We start from the raw sequence: 23,411 nt of genomic DNA, 5'->3' as shown, positions 1-23,411 counted from the left end.
GAGAAGTGAACCGAAAGGTTGTTTTTGCAAGCAACTGGGACACGTTATTTCGTGATTGGCATTCGCACTTCAAGCTGGGTTTTATAAACTCGACAACGATCACAAAGATGTTTAATTGAAGTTTGAAAATTCGCAAAACTACGAACAGAGCTTATGTGTTTACATACATGTTGTTCATTAATCGCAGCACTCAGACCCGCGATGGCAGTTTATAGCACTTTTCTTTGTAAACACGGTCGAAAAGCTAGAATGCTGCGTTACACAACGAATAGTTTCTCAAATTGAATCGAAATGACAGACAAAACAACCGAATCTCTTAGTAATCAAGTTGTTTTTATTGCCTTTTGAATACAATCAATTCACCTGAGATTTGTTCATAGCTCCTCTATATCGCGGCAGCAGATGCATTCCTTTTCTTGCTGTCCCGGCCTCCCGGTTAAAGCAAAAATCACAGCTGCACCAAGTCGTATTTCCCCATCTTGAGCCTTCCCTTTCGGTTGCTTCCTCTTCCTGCGATCCTGAACTTTCTCGCATTGGATCGAAAGAATATGGTTCAAGTTCTGCCATAAACTTACGTGTATTAACGACGAAGAAAGCGGAGTACTATGTTGAGACTTAACGATAACAGAAGATTTCAGTGAAAACCAGCTGCTTGCTTGTGCGCAATGACGTCACAACATGGCGGCTGACATTCCTTTTTTGGAAGTAACCGGAAGGAAAAGCAAACAAAATGGCGGGCGTTCAAATTGAAAAAACAACCAAAGATTTTGGGCAAATTCAAGGCCTTTCAAGATGAAAAAGGATTTTTCCTGTTTGTTAAGGTAAAGGACGTTATATTTCGATAATAATAAGACACAAAAAAATTTGATCTTCTTGCCTTCAGTTCTCCTTTAACGTCGGAGTTCCTTTACTCTCTAGAGAGTATTCTCCCAGGAAGCCGACGGATAGATCGTTAAAAAATCTTTATTTTTAGCTGTTATTTGAACATAAAAGATGCAACACTTGACGACAAATAATAATTTTGCTATTACTATGTATTTTTCCCGGGAATCGGGTTGAAAATGAGTTAACAAATTTGCATACGTGCGTTGAAATGTGATACACGAGGAGAAAGGAATTTTATTTCTCTGACAAATGATTTTGTCATTGTAGTGCAAGATGAAATTTATTTGGGAAGCCAACAATATTCTTTTAACTTCCTGGTTAATCCAATTTTATTGCTGCGACTTGCTAGTGCGAAGATTGTGTACATGAAACTCGCGCTTCTTGCGAAATTTGAGTGTCATGAAATTACATAATTTGCGTGATACATTCAGATAGTAACAATCTTCATATTTACTTAACCATTTCTTCGCTTTTGTGCTTGTCAGCATTGTGATTTGCGGTAATTTGCAAGTCTGCTTTTGTATCTCATAGATGTTTAGATTTTCAATTACACGGCCGCTCAACCTCTCGATTGTGTAAATAGTTCACCCTGAAGTCAAAATAGATACGTTTCTCAGGAACCCGACAAAGAAGGCTTCCTGACTCGACAGAAGAAATCTAAATATTCAGTTAAATATTACAACAAAATTAACTAACGACGGAAGTTTCTTCGCTAAAAAGTACGTTGTTCTACTCTGAAACATTCTTTCCCTTAGTTCATTCAGTTGACACAGGGTGATCACGTGCACCTTTACGGTTGCCTAGCATGTGATCAATTTCTTCCTTTTGACAAAACGTTAGAGACTGCAAAAATGTTCGTGTTTTTAAGATCTTTCAATGAGAATTCGATTCATAGTTATATATAAACACTATGTTATTTTTTTTCTTCATCTGTCTCTTGGATTGCCTTTTTCTGGTGCAAACGCAAAGCCAAACAATGTTTTGACCTGGCATCAGATTAGACCATCACATTATGAAGCGGAAACAACACCTTTAGTCCTTTCTTGTATGTGCAATAAACGTTTGCTTAGTCCAACTGCTAGACATGCTGGAAAATGTCCGTCAGAGCAATTTGCAGTTAGTTTTTTGCCGACTATTTATTTAAAGAAGAAACGAGTGAATTGTACTCAAGAGCGTGTTTTGTTATCTTTAAACTGAATTTATTACGAAAGCTTAAAAGACTAAAAGACCTTAAAATGGGACAGGACATTACAAAATAATTAAACGTGTGAGCCAAAGGGCCTCTGCTAGCGCGACATGTGGGTAACCCCTCAAATGGTTTTAATGACGCCCCAAATTAACTGAAACGCTGCAGTTCTTTGTGTAACGCGTACCACAGGCAGCCCAGTGTAAGCTTTTTGGAGCTTCTCGTTTGTATAAAAATCTGGGAGACACCACTGTCCTGGCACGCGAAATGTTCTCTTCCGGTTGCCGTCCGAGTTTCCTGACAGCGCGCAACCTTGTTGCTAGGACGTGGCTGATGACGCAAGCCTTAAACCTCGCACGATCAACGCGCGTCTCTCCCACGCGAAAAGTAGACAAACATGGCTTCCCAACTTTGCAAACTCTTTCTTCGGCAAAATTACGTGGACATATCATCTTTTCGAAATGTTTACCTATTTGTATGAAGGCTGAAAACTATTTGGAGTCCAACAGAACGTCAATTCAGGAAAAATCCTTTCCTACTATTCTGAACAACTTATCTGATTCTAACAACGATCGACACAGCCGTCCTTGGAGTCGTGAACGCTACGGAAAACAAGCAAAAATCGCTAAAGGGGGATTCCCATATTTGTAGACAAACTGAAGAAGATACTTCTCCAGAATTTGTTCCTTTTTTGCGAAGAGCTCCCGACCAAATTCCATCGATTTCTTCCCTTAGGTAAACATTAGATTTTAAGCAGATGTACGCGCGCGCGTGCACGTGGTTGGGAACTTCACGCATGCTAAAATGGCGATCTTGGGAAATTTCTACTCTGCGATGGACGTTGTGCAATGGAAAAAAATGCGAAATTTCTTCAAATTTTTTTTTCAGTGTGGTAATTACTGTTTACGCCCTCTGTCTGCCAATTCATCAAGAGATTTTGTAAGACAATTTTAAAATGCACCTTTTTAACCCCCTATTTTTTGGCCTTCAGAAGATTCCTCTGGGCAAACGTCATGTAATGTCCAAGTTTAGGAAATTTTCACCGAAAGAAATGGAAGAAAATCAAAATAAAAGAAAAATAAACACTGTAAACAACTTATCTTTAGAGAGTTATCATTCCGGGTATTACCCCGTTAATTTAACAATGATGGTCGAAAATAGCAGTTCTGTATTTTAAGATTCCCGGGGACAGTCGATCCTAGCGCGCGCCAAATGAACAGCGAATAACCATATGGGTGATTTCAATTGACAATCTTTAGCCGGAACGCCTTTCTTAACTTTTCTAGCCGAGGCTTGTGAATTGTTGTCTCCTATAAAATCTGCCCCTGCAAAATGCGAATGCACAGTGCACCTTTAAAAAAAATCTGTCAAATAAAAAAAAAATGCAATAAAGCTAGTTTACGTTGTTGGAGGACAACGCTCCTTGAATCTCAATTCCTCGTTTTATTTTCGCCACTCAAATTTCTGCTTTTTTCCTTACATTAATGTTGGCTAAAATGCTCTTTATTATTTTTGACCGCATTTGAGGGTGCAGATCAATAATTCTCGCTTGGTCCAGTAGATATAGTGCTACATTTGATGAGCCTCAATACAACACGGCAGTCTTGAGGTACTTCAAAGGTTTTTAGGACAAAACTGGGTGAAAATCCCATAAATTAGTGATTTAGAATTCCTGAAGTCCCAAGGGAAAGTCTCAAAATAAAACATTATCGTAATTAGGCTATGAAATATTTAACAATCATTTAAATATACCAAGTATATACCAAAATGCTATAATTTTTTAAAAAAATTCAGGTCTAATTTCATTTTTCATTTTGACCATCTTATGCTGTAAGCGTAAAAAAACAAGTACCGTTACTGAGTTCACTAATGTGGCTCATGGTGCAACAAAAATTACAGCATTAAGGTTTACTCCTTATTAATACGAAGGCGTTTTTGAGTCTGCCGACTGAGCTAAACTAGCGTGAGACTAGCCCATTTAGGCCATATCCCTTTTATCACCCTCTGCCAAATATGAAAACTGTAATCAGTTTCCATGCTAAACGTTGGTGTCTTTTGGTTCTGATGATTCACTGTGGCAACAACAGCCTAAAAAAAAGATAATTTAAATAAAGTTGCTTTGTCTTAGATGTCCCACATGCAAGTGCGCTATTTGCTCTCCCGTGTGGTCACCATGTGATCGGCAGCTGCAAATGGCCCATGAACAAGTTAAAGCAGAATAGTAATGTCTTCAGATATTCTCGCACTGTTCAGTTAAAACGTCCCTGCGAACAGAATGCTCTTTACACCATTTTTTCAGACTTCAAAAGGGAAGTATACGTGGCATTAGTTGGACGCTGTAAAAAGCAAGAGAAAAAGAAATTAACGGAAAGAACTTGAACGCTGCGAGGCTCGGAAAGGGGAAGCAAATTCTTGTTAGAGAAAAAGGGTTGATTTCCAGCTGTGAAAAAAAAAAACAACAACAACAACAACACCACATTAAAGACATAAATGTATCCTTTTTTTTCTGTGTTTGGTTCGAAAATAAAACATTGCCAATGACGAATTCGTTCATTCTTAAAGGAAGTCTTACTCAAACGACGGGCGTCCGTATTGAAAAAGACTGAATAATCGAATTCCTGCAGCATTTGTATGAAACACGAATACGGCCTGTCACATTTTGGAAGACTGCTGTGACATGACTATTGCTTCTTGGACATAAGATATCACAAGGTGAGGTTTCAGTCTCGAAACTCAGTCGAGAACAACTCTATCACTCTCTTTTTGTTGTTAGTTATATTAAGTAAATAAGTACCAAAATAACACGCTTTACTTGCTATGGGGTCTCTTGGTCAATCTAAGGACTAATGGTGACTATTTTGTCTTAATAGACCTTTTCGGCTTGTACATTTTGTTTTCGCAATACAGATCATGTGATAATACTAAGGAGGTTTGGTCTTTTGTTGTGTTCATTAAAATGAGGGTATTCAAGCATGAATATGCCTGCTTGCACTCTTTTTAATGAACAAAACAAAGGACCAAGCCTCCTGAGTATTATTCCATGATCTGTATTGGGAAAACAAAATGTACAAGCTGTAAAGGTCTATTAATAATTTGTAAGAACCAAAAAAAAAACACAAAAATACAAAAAAAAACCCGTAAAATTATTTCATCAAATTCTGCTTTCATTTTCCTTTTTTTATGAAAACGGTATTTGTTGTGTTCGTCAGAAAAAGGTTTAAATTAATCTGAGCAGCATTAACAACCACTAAAACTAAAATTAGTTCACTGTATATCGATGTGGACCATCATATATAACTATAATATAATTGATTAATTTAATACATTCTAACAAAATAATAATAATAATAATAATAATAATAATAATAACAACAATAATAACAACAACAATAATAATAATAATAATAATAATAATAATAATTATTATTATTATTATTATTATGTATTTTAGGCATAGAAAGGTAACTGACCATCATTCCTTGCATATTCAATACGGCATATCCACCTTCTTCTTCGGACATTTGGGATCTAATTTCGGTCAGGTTCATGAATGTAACCTCTTCCTCTATGTCAACAGTTTTGTGATTAGGAAGACTTTGTTTCCGTGGCTGATCCCTGCAAAAACGTTCATGGAGATGACACATTTATTAAAAGAAATTGACAAGGTACATTAACCGCGTAACGGGATCGTCATGATTTTCATCAACTGTTGACTGGCAGTGCGCGTGAAGCCCTCAATGGGCTGTTACATTAAGATCCTACAGGAGCCCATCTGGAGTGTGCAACTTCCATACAGCGTCTGTGAAACGGCGTTTTCACAAGTAGGTTTATTTTTAGACTAGCCCTTACCGCGAATTAGGTAAAAAAACAAAGGCAGTTCCGGTTAGGTGACCCTATGACGTCAGCTTAATTTCTTGTAATTGATCATCGGGCTCCTGTGGGAGTCTCATTCGCAGGAAATTCAATCAAAATAAATCGGTCCGTGAAAAAGCCGTTACACGAACACAGTAGAGTTGTAGGCTCCGGGTCATGGGTTCCTGGATCCTGACATATACACGATAGATGAAGAGCAACCATAAAGTAGCCAGTTTATTAAAAAAAAAAAAAAACCTCTTTCTGATTGGGTCAAGGAAGTTCATTAAAAGATCACCATAAAGCACTAAACAGTATTTCTTTGAAATCGAGGTAAATATTCTACCACTTTTCACCGAGATTGAAAAGAATAATTGTTTTAATATATACTCACGAAGTGATCTCGACTAATTTGAAGAAGAAAATCATCCAAAGTAGATTTAATTGACATCTGAATTCATGCGTGGAAACGAGCAAGCGGCATTAAGCAAGTGCGAGAGTGTTTACAGAAGCTTCAAAGATGGCAAATCTAAATAACCTTCGTTGAAACGTCACAAAATGGTCATTTTACACTGTTTAAATCAGCAAATCTAAATTGAAAGTCCGCTTGTTATAGTGCGACGCGCCTTACCTTGGCCGCCTAACAAAGTTTTTTGCAAATAGTTCGTCAATCAGGATGTGTGAAATTGGTTGACAGTCACGCCTCCTTGGAAAGTTCGCACAGTTGTAAGTTCAACACCGTTGCATGGGTTGTTGAGTTGACGCATTTACAGGTAATTGCCAAATGTAAAAGTTTGTTGGGTGGCCACGGTGAGGCGCGTTGCACTGTAAAACATTTTCACTGTTCGATCAAAGTTTTAGAGGTTCATTTGAAATGTAAATTGAAAGTGCAGTTGTTAAAGGATCAACATGAAATGGCGGTTCTAATCGAGGTGAGCGTTGGTTTATTGTAAAATGACCCGTCTTGTTTCCTTGCAGCCATGTGGAACTTTCTTAAACATTTTTTTTCACTGACAAATTCGTTTTGCTGGGCGAATAGCCCTACAAGAAGGAATTACTCCGAGTGAAACAAATTGTTGGCGTGAAGATCGTATAATTATCTGGAAAACGAAGTCAAACACTGGTTGGCAAAAGTACAAATTCCTCTCTTACCTTTGAAAACTTTCAGACCAAATTTTGTAGCTCTCTTTGTATTCTGTAGCACAGGATCATCTTGTATTCTCAATTTTTCCGATTCAGAAGAGTTCAAGAAGATTCAGAAGAGTTTACGCTGGCCATTTTGTTTTGTTTAGATCACTCATTATTCACACCGTAGGGAGTGAATACTGCTCTGTCAATTACCCCGAGATAGCGAACCAATCAGACTGCTTGAACACCAAGATCACTGAGTGAGTATATACTAATTGTCCTTAGTCACAGGAGTACAAAATAGAGCAACATATCTGCACGCATGTCACGTCGCAAGAAAATGCCATAAGTCGAAAACCAAAATTCTGCGTATCCGCCATAATGGCTGAAGATTTTCTTCAAATTAAATGTCAACTTCGACTCTCTGAACTCTCATGAAAAAGAAAGAAACGATGTACTAGTAAGCGATGAAAATTCTTGAAGGGTGGAAAAGAGTTAAAGTTTTCAAACCCCAGCATGCACCGCCTTTTGCTTGATCTGGAGGAACTCTTGCATCGCTGACTTATATAAGCACTTGGGCTTCTTTTAAGAACACTCGAGAAGTGCGAGAAGCACGCTCCTTAAAAAAGCTCGCGTGCTTATTCAAGTCAGCAATTTCATTTCTTAAAAACACCATTTCTCACATTCCACTGTTGATATATTTCCTTAGGTACCAGTGTTTAGAGCATAACATATGTTTTTGACAATATTGGCTGAACTATAGAAGCTATTCTGTAAATTAAAACAGTTGTTCAAATGAAAAACAAAACAGAAAACAATAGTTAACTAAGCTAGAACGCTCTTAAAAAAGTACTTTTTTAAATATTTCTTAAACGCTTTGCTATATTTTGTATAAATCGTAAGGGTTGATGGCGGCGATTCCTAGATATTGTTCCAAACTTTGGTCAAAGGCTATATTAGAAGCGGCCGTTTATATTTGGATCCTAAATATTTAACCTGCGCTGACGACAAAGCTTAGTTCGTAAAGCGTTGCACAGGCTTTGCAGAGGTCGTGAGGTCATCATCAAGGCTAACAAGTTGCCTGGCCTGAATGTTATTCCAAATAAGATTGTGAGGGAATTCGCCTGTGAATTGGCCCCTGTCGTAAAAAATGTCTGCAACTCGTCACTGATGCAAGGTTGGTTCCCTGACCAGCTAAAGGAATCTCTCGTTAGGGCTTTCCCAAAGTGCACTCCTCCAAAGTCGGTTGAGGACGATTTGAGACCTATTACTTTTACTTGCCATATTGCTAAGATCATGGACGGTTTCAAGTTCTATTCTCTGTATTACCAGTTGATTGATACCTGACTAGATTCAAACAAATTTGCCCTACCCGGCAAGTCTACATCTCATGCATTGGCCTATATATACATACATATATATATATATATATATATATATATATATATATATATATATATATATATATATATATATATCTTGCATTGTAATTTAGGATTTCTGGATAGTAAAATTTTGTTTACAGATCAGTTGGCAAAGGCTTTGATCTTGTTGATCATAATGTCCTCTGTTTTGAGATGCGTGCTTGCTTGGTGTTCATGAGGTGTTAAATAATTGGATTGGGTCTTAAGTAATCGATCTCAGAAAGTCAAAATAGGTAACATTGTCTGGCTCATCGGTTCCGAGAGGAGGTATTCCTCAGGGGAACAAATTGGACCCTCTGTTATTTGAAATTTTAGTAAACAACTTAGCAAGGGACTGTAACATTCGTGCTAAATGTGTTGATCTGTCTGTAGTAGAAGTAATTCCGACGTGTTCGCCTAGCGTTTTACCGCTTATAGCTAATGATATCTGTCGCTATTTTAGGGAGCATGGAATGCGCTTAAATCCAACTAAGTGCAAAGAAAAGTTTGTAGATTTCTCGCAGTTCAAACCTGTTACTCCTCCACCGATGCAGCTACTTAGTGTTGTAATCAAGCGCGCAGCTTCATACAAACTGCTTGGCTTTCATGTGTCGGAGAGTCTTAGCTGTAACGTCCACTGCGATTATATTGTTCAAAGAGCCCGCAAGCCCGGGATTTATGCGATACGCATACATAAGAAATCAGGAGTTTAAAGGAGGACCTGGTTAAGGTTTTACTCCAGCCTAATTCGTTCCATTTTAGAATATGCTTCTCCCGTTTGGGCCAATATCTCGACTTTCTGAACCAATAGAACGCGCACAGAAGACGGTACTTAGAATAATATATCCCGAGTGCTGGTACGAGGACGCGCTAGTTTGCTGTGGACTGGCCTCTACTCTTGCCCAGCGCCGAAATGCTGCCTGCAAAAATTTTATCTCCAAAGCTAAGGATTCGGATGGCCTTGCGAGTTTGCTGCCACAGCGCACTGACGTGACTCACAGGTACAACTTACGCTCTTGAAGTGCTATAAATGACCGGCCCACCGCAACTAAGCTGCGTCTTGATCGGTTTGTAACCTACAAATACGCCTAAGCACCCAAGAATTTTATTAAATAATTACATCTTATTTGCTCATTTTCCATGATAGTTATATTTACATTTATATTAGAAGTTGTATGTATGCTGAAATTGCTGACCCTCCTGTAATTTAGTTCTAACTACGAAAGGAGGGAATAAACTGATTACTATTATCATTGGGTTGGAGTCCAGTTGGAGCCACCTGAATTTTTCAGGTGTCTATTAGAGGCACTGCTTAACTTGTCCAGATAAGTGCGAGGATCATTTTCTAGTAGGTTGCACTTCTCATATAAAAGCCTGAGCTTGTTCTATTAGGCTTTGCTGAAACTCAAGAAAGCCAAAAATCTGCCAAGTTTAACAAAAATGTTTGTTTTTCATTGTTGCCAGTATAACAACGTCAAGGACCTCAAACGGAAAATAGAAGTAATCTGCTCGATGACCTCGTCTCCGACTTCTCTTTATTATCGTTACTAAGACCATAACAACAAGAACAAAGTTAACAAAGTTGGAACTTGGGGCTTTCGCTTAAATTCTTGCGCATAAACTAGTGGGCTGTCCCGGTCATTTCTACAGCCAAGAGGTTGTATGCATGCTTGCTCGTGCCACCTTATTTTGGACAAATGCATGCCGGATACCCTTTTGTTGGAATATTTTAGAGCTTTGATTTTAAGTGAGTTCAACTGCGAACTTGAGAAGTCATTTTGTTTTTAACTAGCAGGATTCATTTCAAATGATGTCTCTCAGAGAGTAAATGACGTCTGACTTGCTGATTTCACCACCAAGTCTCGACATGACTTGTAAATTTTGGCTTGTAAGGAACTAAAACCCACGTGCCAACACCATTGTATGTTCAGATGATGTGAATAATTTTGTGTAAGCGAGGCTTGGTGGTGAATGTCTGAGCATGTGCCGTTACCATGCATAAGGCCTATTGCTCTTTTTATTCCCTTCTAATCTATATGAGGGGTAGCCCTAGTAATCAGTGGAAATGGGCCCACAAACATTCAGATCAACGTGGGAATTGATCTCACTAACTTAGGATGAGATTACCGTTACTCTACTGACAGAGCCAGTGCACAAGTCGGACAGCAGACCACAGGTAAATCAGATGTTACCTCAGGGCAACGAAAATGAGCCAGTTACGAGAAGTGACATTTTATTTAACGTTGGCTGCTTAGCATATTACATTCCAACAGGTATCTCTTTTGAAATACAGGTGCTACATCGTCAGCCAACGTTTGAAAAAGAAGCCTACTTTTTTTTATTCCGAATGACCTAAAACAGAACCGTACGACACGAATGTCCCCCGCGTCCAGTTTCAAAGAATTCCCATAGATTGAGGACGCCGGCATTTTGTTATATCTTGAGTTTGGATTTCTTTGTTCGGTAGGACGGAAACATTCTGGGTAGATTTATGTTCTGGCTTCCATATTCAAGAGAATTAAATTATGCCAGACTTAACGGAAAATTAATATAGCCTTAAGGTGTCTACGTACCTCGTAGAATCCCCTTTTTTTGGATCTACAATTTAAAAAAAGAAAAGGTTTAACAAGGATGTCTTTCTTGTTTTATGTTGACTTTAAGAGAGCCACAACTCGGTAATTTTATTGGAAGAGGGAAGTATTACGAAAATAGCCTATTTTGTTGTCAAATTGCCATTCTCCTAGTTTCAATTAATTCTTCCAACTTTTGGCGAAATGTAGTCAAACTTGTCACTTCGTTGTTACGTCTGTTTTTGGGACACTGACTTTTCCGAATCCAAAAGTCAGACCAATGAAACCAAAAATGGGATTGGAAGACAGCATCAAGGAATGCTGTGCTCAGGCATATTAAAACATCTCGGAATCAATAATTAAGAAGGATTAAAAAAAGTATCAACAATTTCGAGGGAATTTCTTATTAGAAGGATTGCCCCTACAACACGTTTTAAGTTACGGCAATGTTATGGAGTCATATGAAACCAATTAATTATGTGTTAACAAGATCAGATAAACTCATTATAATGACCAGCATCAATCATTTAAGGACAATCTGGTTTCAAAAAAAGTCTCAAACATGTAAACATCGATTCCTTGATCTCATTTTGCTTTATAGTTGGACTCTGGACTTCACACTGTGGACTATGGACTGCGGACTTAAACAGGTACAAACTAACGAGAGAGGACTAAGCATAATTCACAGAACAAGCAGGTGCACATACAAAAAATAAATAAACCTTTATCATTCTATATTTCCTCGGTCCTAAGTTAACTTTTTTTAAAGTAAATAGCAAGTCAAACCTTTCTTGAGCCGCTTCCATAACATCATCAGCCATACGAACAGAACAATGACGACAGCCCAACCCACCAGCGCAGCTATCATCCAAGATACATTAGATTTACTCCCGTCTGGTATTTTCTTGAAATCCATCGCGTTTGATATGATCGTGATGTTAGTTATCGATGTATAATCTGAGGCACAAAGGAAGTAAAATCGAAATACGTCTTATTACGTGTTGCCACTGCTCTGTCTTTCATTAGAACTGAGCCCAACATAAAGGGCCCATGATCTACTAACAGGGTTCCGGCTCTGCCCAATTACAATCATTTTCTCACCTTTTTTGTGTTTTTTTTTTTAAATCCAATACCAACGGAATTTCAGTGTACAATAGTTAAAATCCTACCAGATTTATTAAAATTACTGCGCAGTTTTCAGGGTTTTCGATGGCTTTTCGAAGTACTAGTTGTTTGCAATGAAAGCACCGGATATGGTTATTTTCTGTTGTAAGGCGCATTGCAAGTGCTCAGGAAGCGAGCCCTCTAGGGAATCTGTGTTCCCCATATCTCGAGACTGCATGGAGAACAGTCCCCTGGGCAAGCGCAATATGCGATCTCATATCCTTAATTCTTGGTTTAAAGCACGGATTCCAGCATTTAGGTGTAAGCGCATATTTTTGAAATGACTAACTTGTATTTTTAAATGGTTTTCTCTCCCGTAATTTACTTCACCACTGACCGTCCGATCGAATTGCTCTTCTATAAACAATTGCTTTATTCGAAAATATGTAGTAAAGAGCTAACAAGTCGCCATCTTATAATTGCAATAACTATAAACTATAATTGTTGCGTGAGCTAAAATGTTCGATTATTTCGTTTCGTAATTAAAATAAGACGATGGAAATTCGAGTCCATGGCTTCCTGAGACCCAAAGTCCAAACGGGCAAAAAAAAAAAAAAGAACAACAACAACAACAGCAACAAATCTGTACTTTTGTGGCATCAAAGTACCGGATGTATAGAACGGCTAGAAACATCTGGCCTCCCGCCTAAAACGAGTTTCACTTCAGCTCTTTGTCGGCATTTGCAATGTGTTCAATCACGGGAGTCACGTGACCTGTTATATTTAGTAAATAAACCCCTTCTGGTGGCTGGTATGTCGGCTGATGTCCGTGGCTGAGAGATTGTCCGAAAAATAAATATATGGCCGAGAAGCGCAGTTTCGAGGACAAATTTGAAATTTTGAGGACAATCCCTCAGCCAAGGACATTATCAGCCAAGATAACAGCAAGCCAGAAAGGCGTTTATTTATTTTATAACCCTGCCCTTAATTTGCACATCGCAAAAAAAAAAAAAAAACCGCTCGTAAAAAGTCAGTGTTGAATGTGATGACGATGCTTCGTATTTTTGTGACGCACTATTTAAATTTTGACTAGAAAGAAAGCGTGTCGGTCTCAGAAAAAAAAAATCAAATCATTTTAATTGTCACTGCGAGGCCAAAACTCGAAAACAAGGTGCTTTGTTGCCTACTGAAAAAGAAATTTAATTCAACCATGAAAGACAAAATGTGCTAAGTCTGATGACACTGTTTTAAAATGCGGCTGGATTTTCTTTCTCCTTCAAACGGTTGGTATATTTTACAGTTAGTAAACACAGTGTATTAAATTCTGAGGATACTTAACTTAACTGGGGTTCGAGTTAGGATTCGAGTTAGGACTCAAGCCAGGACTCGAGATCAAGACTGGAGATCAAGACCTCGCTCTCTTAAAAAAAAAAAAGGATTTATTTAAGTCTCCTATATAATACCGCTGCTTCAGAGTAATTAGGCCTAAGCTACATTAATTGGGCCTAAGCTTTGATTTTAAAATGTTTAGCTTTGCCGTGAAGTTTGTTAACCGACCTTTTGAAGTGTTCCATATTTTTTGTTGCCGTTTGATAATACAGCATTATCAAATAGTGTTTAAATTAAAATATCTGCCCTAAGCACCTAGGGGTGAGGTGGTCGAATGGTTACTTGACGGTTTCAGTAACAAAATACAATTCGGCCCAGGTTCGGGTCCCATGTCCATGGGTTGAATTCGAGTCCTCATTTGAGTCCTGGCTCAAGTCCTGGCATTAATATTTTTAGTTTTTCTCTTAAATTCTCTACTCTATAAAATGCCTCATCAGTTTAAATTCGCGGAGGACTAAATCTCTTAAGTCTGCTCCTAACTTGCTTCACCTTCAAAGACGTCAGCATTTTTTTTTCTTTTTACTTTCTTGAACTTTCCGGAACAGCATTTGCGACCAGCCTTCTAATGTCGCCATTACTAGACTCCAGGGCCCGGTTGTTCAAAAGCCGATTAAATAACGCTAATCCCAGATTAATATATTAACTAAGTAGTTTATTCCTCTACTTCCAAATACTGTTCAACTCTGATATTCGGCAAAACTTTACATTAGAAGAAGTCAATCTTGAAAAACAGAAATAAGCAAAAGAAAATTTCACCAAAAAGTTGAAAACATGAAACAAAAGTTTACGCTAATCCTGGATTAAGTTAATCGGCTTTCGAACAACCAGGCCCAGGAAATGGGTTGTTTTTCTTCCATGTAAAATGAAAACTCTTTTGCCTATTTTTTTTTTCCGCCGGCTTTGTTCTTTTCAACGGAAATGATCGCTACAGCATTTATTGCAAGTATCCAAGCAAAACGGGGGTTATTGCGTGATAACTGTCCTGTGAGTTTACACCATGTGACGTAAATAAGCCAATACAATTGCCCGAAAGTGAATGGTGGAGAGTTCCGCTAATCCACTGAAGGATCCTCGAATTATTATTATTATTATTATTATTATTATTATTATTATTATTATTATTATTATTATTATTATTATTATTATTATTATTATTATTATTATTATTATTTGTCTATATGAGATGGCGCAAAAGGTTATGGTGGGTTTCCTCCATAAATTAATGAAAGTTAATCGTAGTAGTTCTTAGTGAAGGAGTTGATAAGTAAAGCAATTAATGGCGAAGCAAACAAATCCAAGGATGTCACATAATTCAAATTATCAGAATGAGCATAAATTACGGCGATTACTTCTCTAGTATTCAAGTTGTTCCTGACTTGCAAACATGCTCGTTTGAATTCACTCTGTCTTTAGATTCATTCGGCGTTAACGTTGCAGGATATGCTCTGAAAAGCTCTCTATCTCGAGAAACGCGGATAATATGAAACCTAGAGATGTCTTCGCCATATCGGCCGAAATGGAGAGATTGCTCGGCGACTTGTCACATACCCTTTATGTCCTTTGTAGGGTTGAACACGATGGTCATCCTGTTGCTTGGCGATTTCCTTGGAAATGATAACTGGGATACTGTTGAGGAAACAGTTTTCGAAAGAGGTTTAGTGACTTTCAACGTTATTGAAATCCCTCTTCTTGTAGTTCCGACATCTTGTGACTCTGGTGTTGTTCTTGGCTGGGTTTTTGGATTCGTTGTCATCATCTCAGTAGCTGGTTCAGTTGTTGCTGTTTTTGTAAACAAAGTAGTAAAAGATAATTGATATCACAACCGATAAAAATTCCGTTGAGTAAGTATTATTTAGAATCAGTGTAACAGTGCCCCTGTTACCAAAAAATCAATTCTTATTTTTTTTTTGGATTTCAAAACTATGTTGACTTAATACTGTGTGACCAGAGTTTTAAGCCTTGATTTCAAAAAGACACCTCTACTTTAACTGGAATATTCATATTTAATGGTCCGCCATTACTAACTTCAAGTTTTTGAAAGAGCTGGATTGAGGAGAAAATGAGGTCAAAGGCTCACTAGTTTAGAAGGCTGAAATTTTAAGCTAGGGAGCCTTTAACGTCCTTTGTCCCTGGATTCAACCCTCTAAGGTCCAATCGGTCAGTTTTGAACGTGAGTAACGGCGGATCATGAAATCCAAAACTTACACTCAAAGCTCAAAACAGTGCCAGTCAGTTGTTAAACAAACACACTTTCAAAAACTTAAATTATATCTCTTTTAACGTATGGACAAGGGTAAGTAATGTTATTGGATCGTGATTTATAAGGCGCTAGTAAGACGTAAAATTAGAAAAAAATACTAGACAATGCGCGAGCGGCGCGGAATTATGCGAATCCTGCAACCTGATGTTTTGGGACCGGGCGGAATTTTTCTATCTTGCCCGAAAACCTGGGCGGAATCCTAGCCATGGTTGCATGAGTTTGTGCGATGAGCCGACGTTAGGACCAAAAACATTTTTTGAATCCTTTTAAATGCTCGAAAAAGTAAACTTGCAGTATTGCTTTACAAATTAATATATATTGTGAACAGAATCCACCGATCATTGCGGAATTGCCTGATATTTCTTTTTTGATAATAAGCATCGCAAGCCAGCCTTAAGCAAGGGTTCCCAGCCAGCAAATCTTTGTAGGAAAAAAAATTGAACAAGTTATTCACCGGCCTTGGTCGTTCCGTAGAGGGAAAAACTGTACCCTCGGTCTCGATTCAGATTGGGCCGCACTCGAGACCTCGGGCACAGTTTTCCCCAATACGGACCCTCCGGCCTCACAATAACAGATATATAATAAATTGATACTGATCAAATACGCTTTGTGGTCTGTATTCAATGAGCAGTTGCTATAGGTTTTTGTTTGCATATTTCAAACCAATCGGAAAAGTAAGAAGGAAGTTAACTATTTCTTTTCGCTTATTTAAAAAACCGCATGATTGTGGAACTACTTTGACCAGCATTTATCACTCCTAAACTTTATGTCGTCATCTCTGATCCTCTATCATGGGACTGCGATGGCAGTGATTTATGACTCTTCAAAAATGCATAACTTTTATGATGCATATTACATTCTCAAACGACTACAGGACCGCGGACCACGGTGACAATCAAATTAAATACTCCATATTTATGCTAATTCCCTAGAAAAAAAAAAAAAGACTAACTTTATTTTTCGAAACGAAACTACACGTCAGATTTCTCGGTGCGTGCAAAAAGACCCAGAATAAGTCACCGGCAATGTATATAATATACTTAAGTGTCTGCTCAGTTTCATATTAAGGGAAAAGTATTTGTATTACCTAAAAGAACTGCAGCTCATCGTCCGTACGTACTTGCACCCCCTACTTGCCAATGTGGCCAGTATCACGTGACCATATCGCGGGCTCAAGTTTAGAGTTCGAGGTAAAAATGGCCGCCCTAGTAAAGAGCTTTATGTGGTTCGTATGTCCAAACATAATTGCTTTTCATGGACTGTTCAAATGATTTTTTTTCACAGAAAAACCTCTATTCATATCTGTTTGGCCCATCGAGGCTCGAAGCATAATTAATTATGCAAATCGCCATTGTTTGTGGTCATGGAGAAATGACAGGTTTTAACGAATCTAAAAATTCCCGGATTTTCCTTTTTTGACCAATTTTTTGGAAATATTGGTTAACTTAATTTAAAAAGAAAGAAACTTGCAACAAGATCACCTCCTGATATTATAATCTTCGATATTGTTGTATGGTTGCTAAGTTATATTACGTTAAAAAAGCTCATAATTTCGGCAAAAGTTGGCTACGTAGCCTGCAAAGCAACGTAGCGCTTCTTCGATAATAATAGCAGACCGTTTATTAAAACTCATTGCTGCAGAATAGCTGAATTACAGAGCTAAAAAAACAAATCGTGGATAGGGACCACTTAATATACAAGCGTTATAACAGCTTTGATAGTAAGCTCCTACAGTTTTAAAATTTAAAGGTGACAAAATCTAAACCAGGTCTAAGGTTGTAACTATGTAGAAGCGGAGCCTCCTTGGCTAATAAAAACCCAGCAGAATGACCTGGAATCCTGAGCGACTGAACATAGGCTTGGCATATATATGACCTTCTAACCTCTAAAGTAGTCAGGTCTGAGGCAACCAAGGCATCCTGGTAAGTTTCGTAGAGAAAATAATACGTAGTGACTTACTTTGTACCCATTCTAGACTGGTTGTTAGTACCTGAGGGTTGTTTTGGCAAACAGGCATTGCGTACTTAAGTACAGGCCTGACAATAGATAGGTAAAATGGGGAGGGATGCCCGTCGGAAATTTAAATTCAACCCACATAGGAGACCAATCTGGGTGTGGCTCGGGCTTTTTTTGACCCCTAAAAGAGACCATATTAAGACACAGAGAAATAAAAAATAGAGCGACTTTTAATGATGGCAAAGACATCATCATCTAATACTTTCACCTGCGTGAAGAAACTGAAAAGTGTAAATAAACACTTGTAAATTTCTTTGTGCGCAACCCTACAACACTTTGACGGCTACATATGACAGCGTTTTGCCTAGAACACCCTAAGTGAGACCAAAATCCGAAATTTACACCCCTAAGCGAGACGACGAGCATCCCTCCCCTTTTTATATGTATCCAGCGCGGATTCGTTATTACGAACTCACCAGATGGCCACCTACAAGATGGCTTCAGTGATAGTCCAATTAGTAGAACAAAGTATCCGTATCGCAACGGTCATGTACTCAAATCGCGGTCAAGGTTGAAGATTTTTGGCTTATCTTTCGCTACTGCACAATCAACGTTCATAACGTGACAAAAACTTCCTCCCTCTCCCTCCCGCCTCTAAAAAAATATATATATTAGCGAAAATCAGTGAACAATGAAACTACTTTTACGTGGATCGGAAAAATTCTTGATCAAAAGTAGACAAAATGCCATTAATTACTTAACGTCTTTTTTGAAATTACAATTTAACATCATCCTGATACCGCTGCACCATTCATTCCCAAGAGGGCCATTTAACATTTTAGATTTACAATTTTTAATGGGCCTCTTTTCCTTTTTTCCTTTTGATTGACACACTGAAATGCCCGAGAGCATCATACTCCTATCCTTTATTCGTCTATAATTCTGTTGTTACAACAATTTTACAACAACTTTTTTAAAAAGATCAGTATTTTTGCTCGTCTTTAGTTCTGTTAACAAATGTTTGTTCTGCAGCTAGTGCATGGTATTTTAACCAATTTTTTGAAAGGAATCTTAACGAGAAGAATCCTAAACTGTTAAGTTTGCTTTGGGCTCGGTTTAATTAAAAGCGATCGCTGAAATGGCAAATTTCAGTTTGGAACGAACATTGTCTGGCGGCGCTGGGCCAGACATACCATTCCCCGAAGTGCTTGCATATTACTCCGGTATTTGGTTTGCCCTCCCACATGTGTGATCAAAATTTCGCTCAGTTAGAAGTTATCACAGTTAACCTCAAGAGTATTTCTACATTCCGCCCTTGCATTCCGCTTCGTCTCGCTATTGAATGGTGAAAAACCACGCCATTAAAATTGACCGCATGCTTGAGTTCTAAAGATTTGGTCTTTGGTCTAGGCACATATAAAATTCTTGAACCAGCCGCAAGCTCTCAAATTGACTTGACAGTCTGGGACGAGGCACGGAAGACGGCGGTCACGCAGAAATGGGTGACCCGAAAACACTGACCCAAACGGACTACCCCCAAAATACTATTTCAAGTGAGTACTATTGGTCGTAAGCAGCGTCACAATTGGTGGAAAGCTTAAACATCCATTTTAAACAGCGTTGGTCAACAGTATTTAGGTCTAAGCACCCATTTTTAAAAAGGTTAGCTTTCAATAATTGTTGCACCAGTTTTACTTCACTTACATGAAGTAATCGGCCATCACATCAGTTATTGAAAGCTACCCATTTTAAAATGGGTGCTTAGACTTAAATACTGTTGGCCCACGTTGTTGAAAATGGATGTTTAGGCTTAGCACTAATTGTAACGCTGCTTACGACCAATAGTACTCACTTGAAATAGTATTTTGGGGGTAATCCGTCAGGGAAATATCTCGCAATCAATTCTAATAAGGAGAAGGAATTCAAGAAAAAAATGAACTTATTTCTGCTTACATATTTTATATCGGGTCGGGTCTTTTTTTATTCTCCACTTTTGTTTTCTGGTTTACTTCTTGTTGCTACATTTTTATTTCATAAACCATTGAGTTTTAGTGAGTTAAAAAGATATATTATTATTATTATTATTATTATTATTATTATTATTATTATTATTATTATTATTATTATTATTATTATTATTATTATTATCATCATCATCAAAGGTTTGTTTAATTAAATGTACAAACAAGAAAAAGAGCATTGTAAGTAGACCAACTGTATTTTGATTAGCGTAAAGCCCTAGCCAAACTATCGAGCAAAGTTGGATTCCACATGCAACATTGTTGGATGTAAATGTTGAGCTAGTGCAAAACACTATCCAATATTGCTTGACGAAACATTCAAGTTCAAGTTGGGGCTTAATTTAGAAATATGGCGCTAACACTGAAACGAAAACTGCGCGTAGAGTTTGTGCTACTGGGGCTGTTTGAGGACGGAAATGATTGATTGAAACGAGGAAAACCAAAACATGGTTAAGAGAACGTATTAAAGAGTATGGTCATTGCAAGATACACCCGCGTGTAGGAGATGATGAGAATGAGCTCGGATGAATTTGCAGAAATTGCAAACTCTATTGAACTAGAAATCTCCAAACAGAGCGATAGTGATTAGGGGACTAGACGTGTCCCCCAAAAAAGGCCTTGCTTCTTACTCACTGATCAAGGTTTCTAGCTGTTGATCCTTGCCCGCCATCTTTGTTGCAAATAATGCCAGAAGCCTAGGCTTGAAAATAAGATAGCGATTCGTGATTGGCTAGCAGCGCGAACGTGACTCGATTCAGGACACAACTTTGTTAGAAGAGCTGCAAAACACTTGCAACATTGTTACGTCGAGCAGAATGGTTGGTCGCAATGTTTGATTGACAGCAAACTCCATCCAACACTTGATCGAACAAACAATGATGGACGAACATTATCCAACATGGTGGCCAAACGGTCGAACAATGTTGAATCGAGCAAAGTTGTAACGTTGAATCCAACTTTGTTTGATAGCTCGGCCAGGGCTTAATTGTATAGGCCACTTCGGGAAATACCATAACACTCTGTTTGTCCCCCCAAATTTTGCATAACCATTGTTTCCAGTTTCTCTTGGGACTTACAATGGTCCCAAGAACAAAACAAAAACAATGCTTATTCAAAATTTGGGGGGGGGGGGGGGGAGCAGCAAACAAAGAGTATTATGGTATTTCTCAAAGTGGCCTATTGTAATATATTGTAAGTTTTTGTAAGCTATTGTAAGCTATCAAATCATAAGGTGTTGTAAGTAGTGCAAGTATAAGTAGTATAAAGTGTAGTGCAAGTAGTAACTATGGTGTAAGTATATACGTAAGTATGATAAAAACAACATTATAACAATAATAAAATAAAAATAAATTGACCTTTCGTCACATCGTAAAATTTTATCAGTTAGATTGATTTCTCTGATATTTGAAAGGATGATTGCTAACGAATAGAGAAATAATCTGTACAATAGCTAAAAATTCCTGTGCTTTGCTTGAGAATTCGACGGAGAGGTAAATGCGACTAAATTTGCTGCGTGCGTCTTTTTTTTTTTTTGTTATGCTTGTTAACATGAAAATTTTGACATAGATATTACATTACAAAAAAATATATCAACTGACAGATCGATAAATGATATTTATTTGGACAAAAAAGATGCAACACTCAGCGCGAAAAAATATTTTAAATGAATAGGTTGGCGTGAAAATATTTCGCGGGAAATGGGACAGACGTCAATCAAATGTTTCCATGACGAATTCAACTGCCGCCAAGAGAACAAGACTATTGTCATGGAAACATAAGATTGACGTCTACCTAAATTTCACTTTCACAAAATAAAAAAATGTTTTTAACAGGCGCGTGTGACTGATAACCGCTGTAATAGCGATGGAAATAACGACCTGGATTACTTACCAGATTGCCTTTGTATAAAAATAGAAGCAACAACCAAGATTTTTGTAATCACGGGCCCAAAAAGCTTCTTCCTCACTGACTTCATCCTTAACCAGTTCAATCACTCTGTCAAAACTGTGATTCAAGAAAGGGAACGCGCTCCAGCGTAAAATATTTATGCGGCTTTCACTGAATTGGAGAAACGAAGTTGTTACCGAATCGACAATTCACGCTTGAAATACACGCTTTTCCGTTGAATAGTCTTTTTTTCTTTCTTTCAGGTCTGGTGTTTTAATACTTGAGACCAGGAGACCAAAGGGTTAGGGTTAGTCGTAATTGTGATCACAACAAAGGAAACGTGCTTCAGCAAAAACGAAATATGCTTTAGCTGAAACGAAGCTGTTGCGGTATCGACGATGCACGTTCGAAATACACGTTATTATTCCAAAATACTTTTCTCAGTTTCAATCTTACCATGTGAAAATGACGGCTATTTTGGAATAACGAGTTGACTTTTCCTTCTATATTAAAGAAAAATAATGTTAATCCAAACTTGTCAACCGATTGCGTGAATCTAATATAAATGGAAAGTGATTTAATATAACAACTTCAGAAACAAATAAAACACAATAGAGAACCAGGAAGATAAAGAAGGAGCAACGTGCACATTGACACAGGAACTGTAAATTGTTTATAATTCGACGTTTGTTAATGGATAATTACTGAGGCACATGGCATTATGAGAAATATTGCAGCCAGCAGAAATCCCTGGGTTTAGAAAGACGATGGATTCGTCGGAAGACGAAGGATTATTTATTACACAGAGCTCTACGAACGCAGATATTTCAGCGGAAATCGAAGGTAACGTCGTGTAACTATCAGTCTCCGTGACTGTATTTATTTTTAAGTTTTAGTTGATCAAAATGGCACTTCGAAACAAAAAATTAAGTTGCAATGAACGAGAATTAAACGCAAACGGTACTGTTGACAATGTTGTAAGCTATCAGTTTTTGCGCACTTTATACATTAAATTTCCTAAAACAGGCTGCAATATTTTAAATAATTGTAGCCTGCAGACTGCAATATTTTTAATATTGCAGCATGCTTATTTATTTACAGTTGTTTTGCCATATTAAAGACTACAATCGTTGATTTAATGCAGACAGAGAACAATAGAATTTCATGGGGATTAGTAATTATATGTTGTTCTTACCAGCATATCTTAGAATAAATGAATAATCAGTTCGGTCGAGGCCTTGAGCTGCTTTTGAAATTTTCAATCCAAGCTTTCGCCGATCTCCGGCATCATCAGGGAACATGAAAATATTAAAGCACAGTTAATTGAATAGCGATGAAGTTGACAATGTAGGTTTGGTACTCATTGAGAGCATTCCTAAAATCACGAACAATAGATCAATAGCTTATATAATAATATTTGAATTTAAAAAAATAAAAATCACTGAAAAGCACGAACTCAATTAAACAATTTCCATTGTTCTGTTCAACTAGCATACGTTTTCTGATTTTCTTTTTGGCTTCTTGGACTTTTTGAAATGTTTTGTCATAAGAAACGTCCGCGATAGCTGATAGAGTGAGTTGCCGTATCGCGTAATTAATTCTAATTTAAATCGTGATAGTACAAAATCACTGTTCCAAAGCGAGTGTGTAAACCTTTTCATTCTCGGGATATCGTTAAAGAGACCAGCAACAGCTTAACGGGTACACACACTGATTATAATAAACGTTGTTCATAAGAACTGTGGTATCTGTAAAAGTTAGATAAGCGCG

At 37.7% G+C, this 23,411-nt stretch overlaps 1 protein-coding gene across 1 annotated transcript; it reads right to left on the bottom strand.

Annotated features, from left to right (window-relative positions):
• Window positions 1–4,353: 4,353 nt before the first annotated feature.
• LOC138001238 (uncharacterized) lies at window positions 4,354–22,937 on the bottom strand. The gene is made up of 8 exons (XM_068847885.1): window positions 22,837–22,937; window positions 22,098–22,144; window positions 21,645–21,758; window positions 15,066–15,296; window positions 11,811–11,981; window positions 11,028–11,052; window positions 5,542–5,686; window positions 4,354–4,407 (listed from the first exon to the last, which is right to left on the bottom strand). The coding sequence occupies exons 3-8, from the start codon at window positions 21,727–21,729 to the stop codon at window positions 4,354–4,356; spliced, it is 711 nt and encodes a 236-aa protein (XP_068703986.1). The 5' UTR covers window positions 21,730–21,758; window positions 22,098–22,144; window positions 22,837–22,937.
• Between the last annotated feature and the right edge of the window lie 474 nt (window positions 22,938–23,411).

This window comes from Montipora foliosa, chromosome 4, assembly GCF_036669935.1.
Source record: "Montipora foliosa isolate CH-2021 chromosome 4, ASM3666993v2, whole genome shotgun sequence".
Classification (NCBI taxonomy): Eukaryota; Metazoa; Cnidaria; class Anthozoa; order Scleractinia; family Acroporidae; genus Montipora; species Montipora foliosa.
Note: the sequence above shows the minus strand (reverse complement) of the source record. Positions and strands in the feature narration are given on the sequence as shown.

Excerpts from the sequence above, each read along its gene's own strand:
- LOC138001238 (XM_068847885.1), bottom strand. The coding sequence starts at position 21,729 with ATGAAGTCAGTGAGGAAGAAGCTTTTTGGGCCCGTGATTACAAAAATC. Across the intron at positions 15,297-21,644 it reads TTTTATACAAAGGCAATCTG|CAACAACTGAACCAGCTACT; the intron begins GTAAGTAATCCA and ends TTACAAAAACAG. Across the intron at positions 11,982-15,065 it reads CCCTACAAAGGACATAAAGG|ATTATACATCGATAACTAAC; the intron begins GTATGTGACAAG and ends TTTGTGCCTCAG.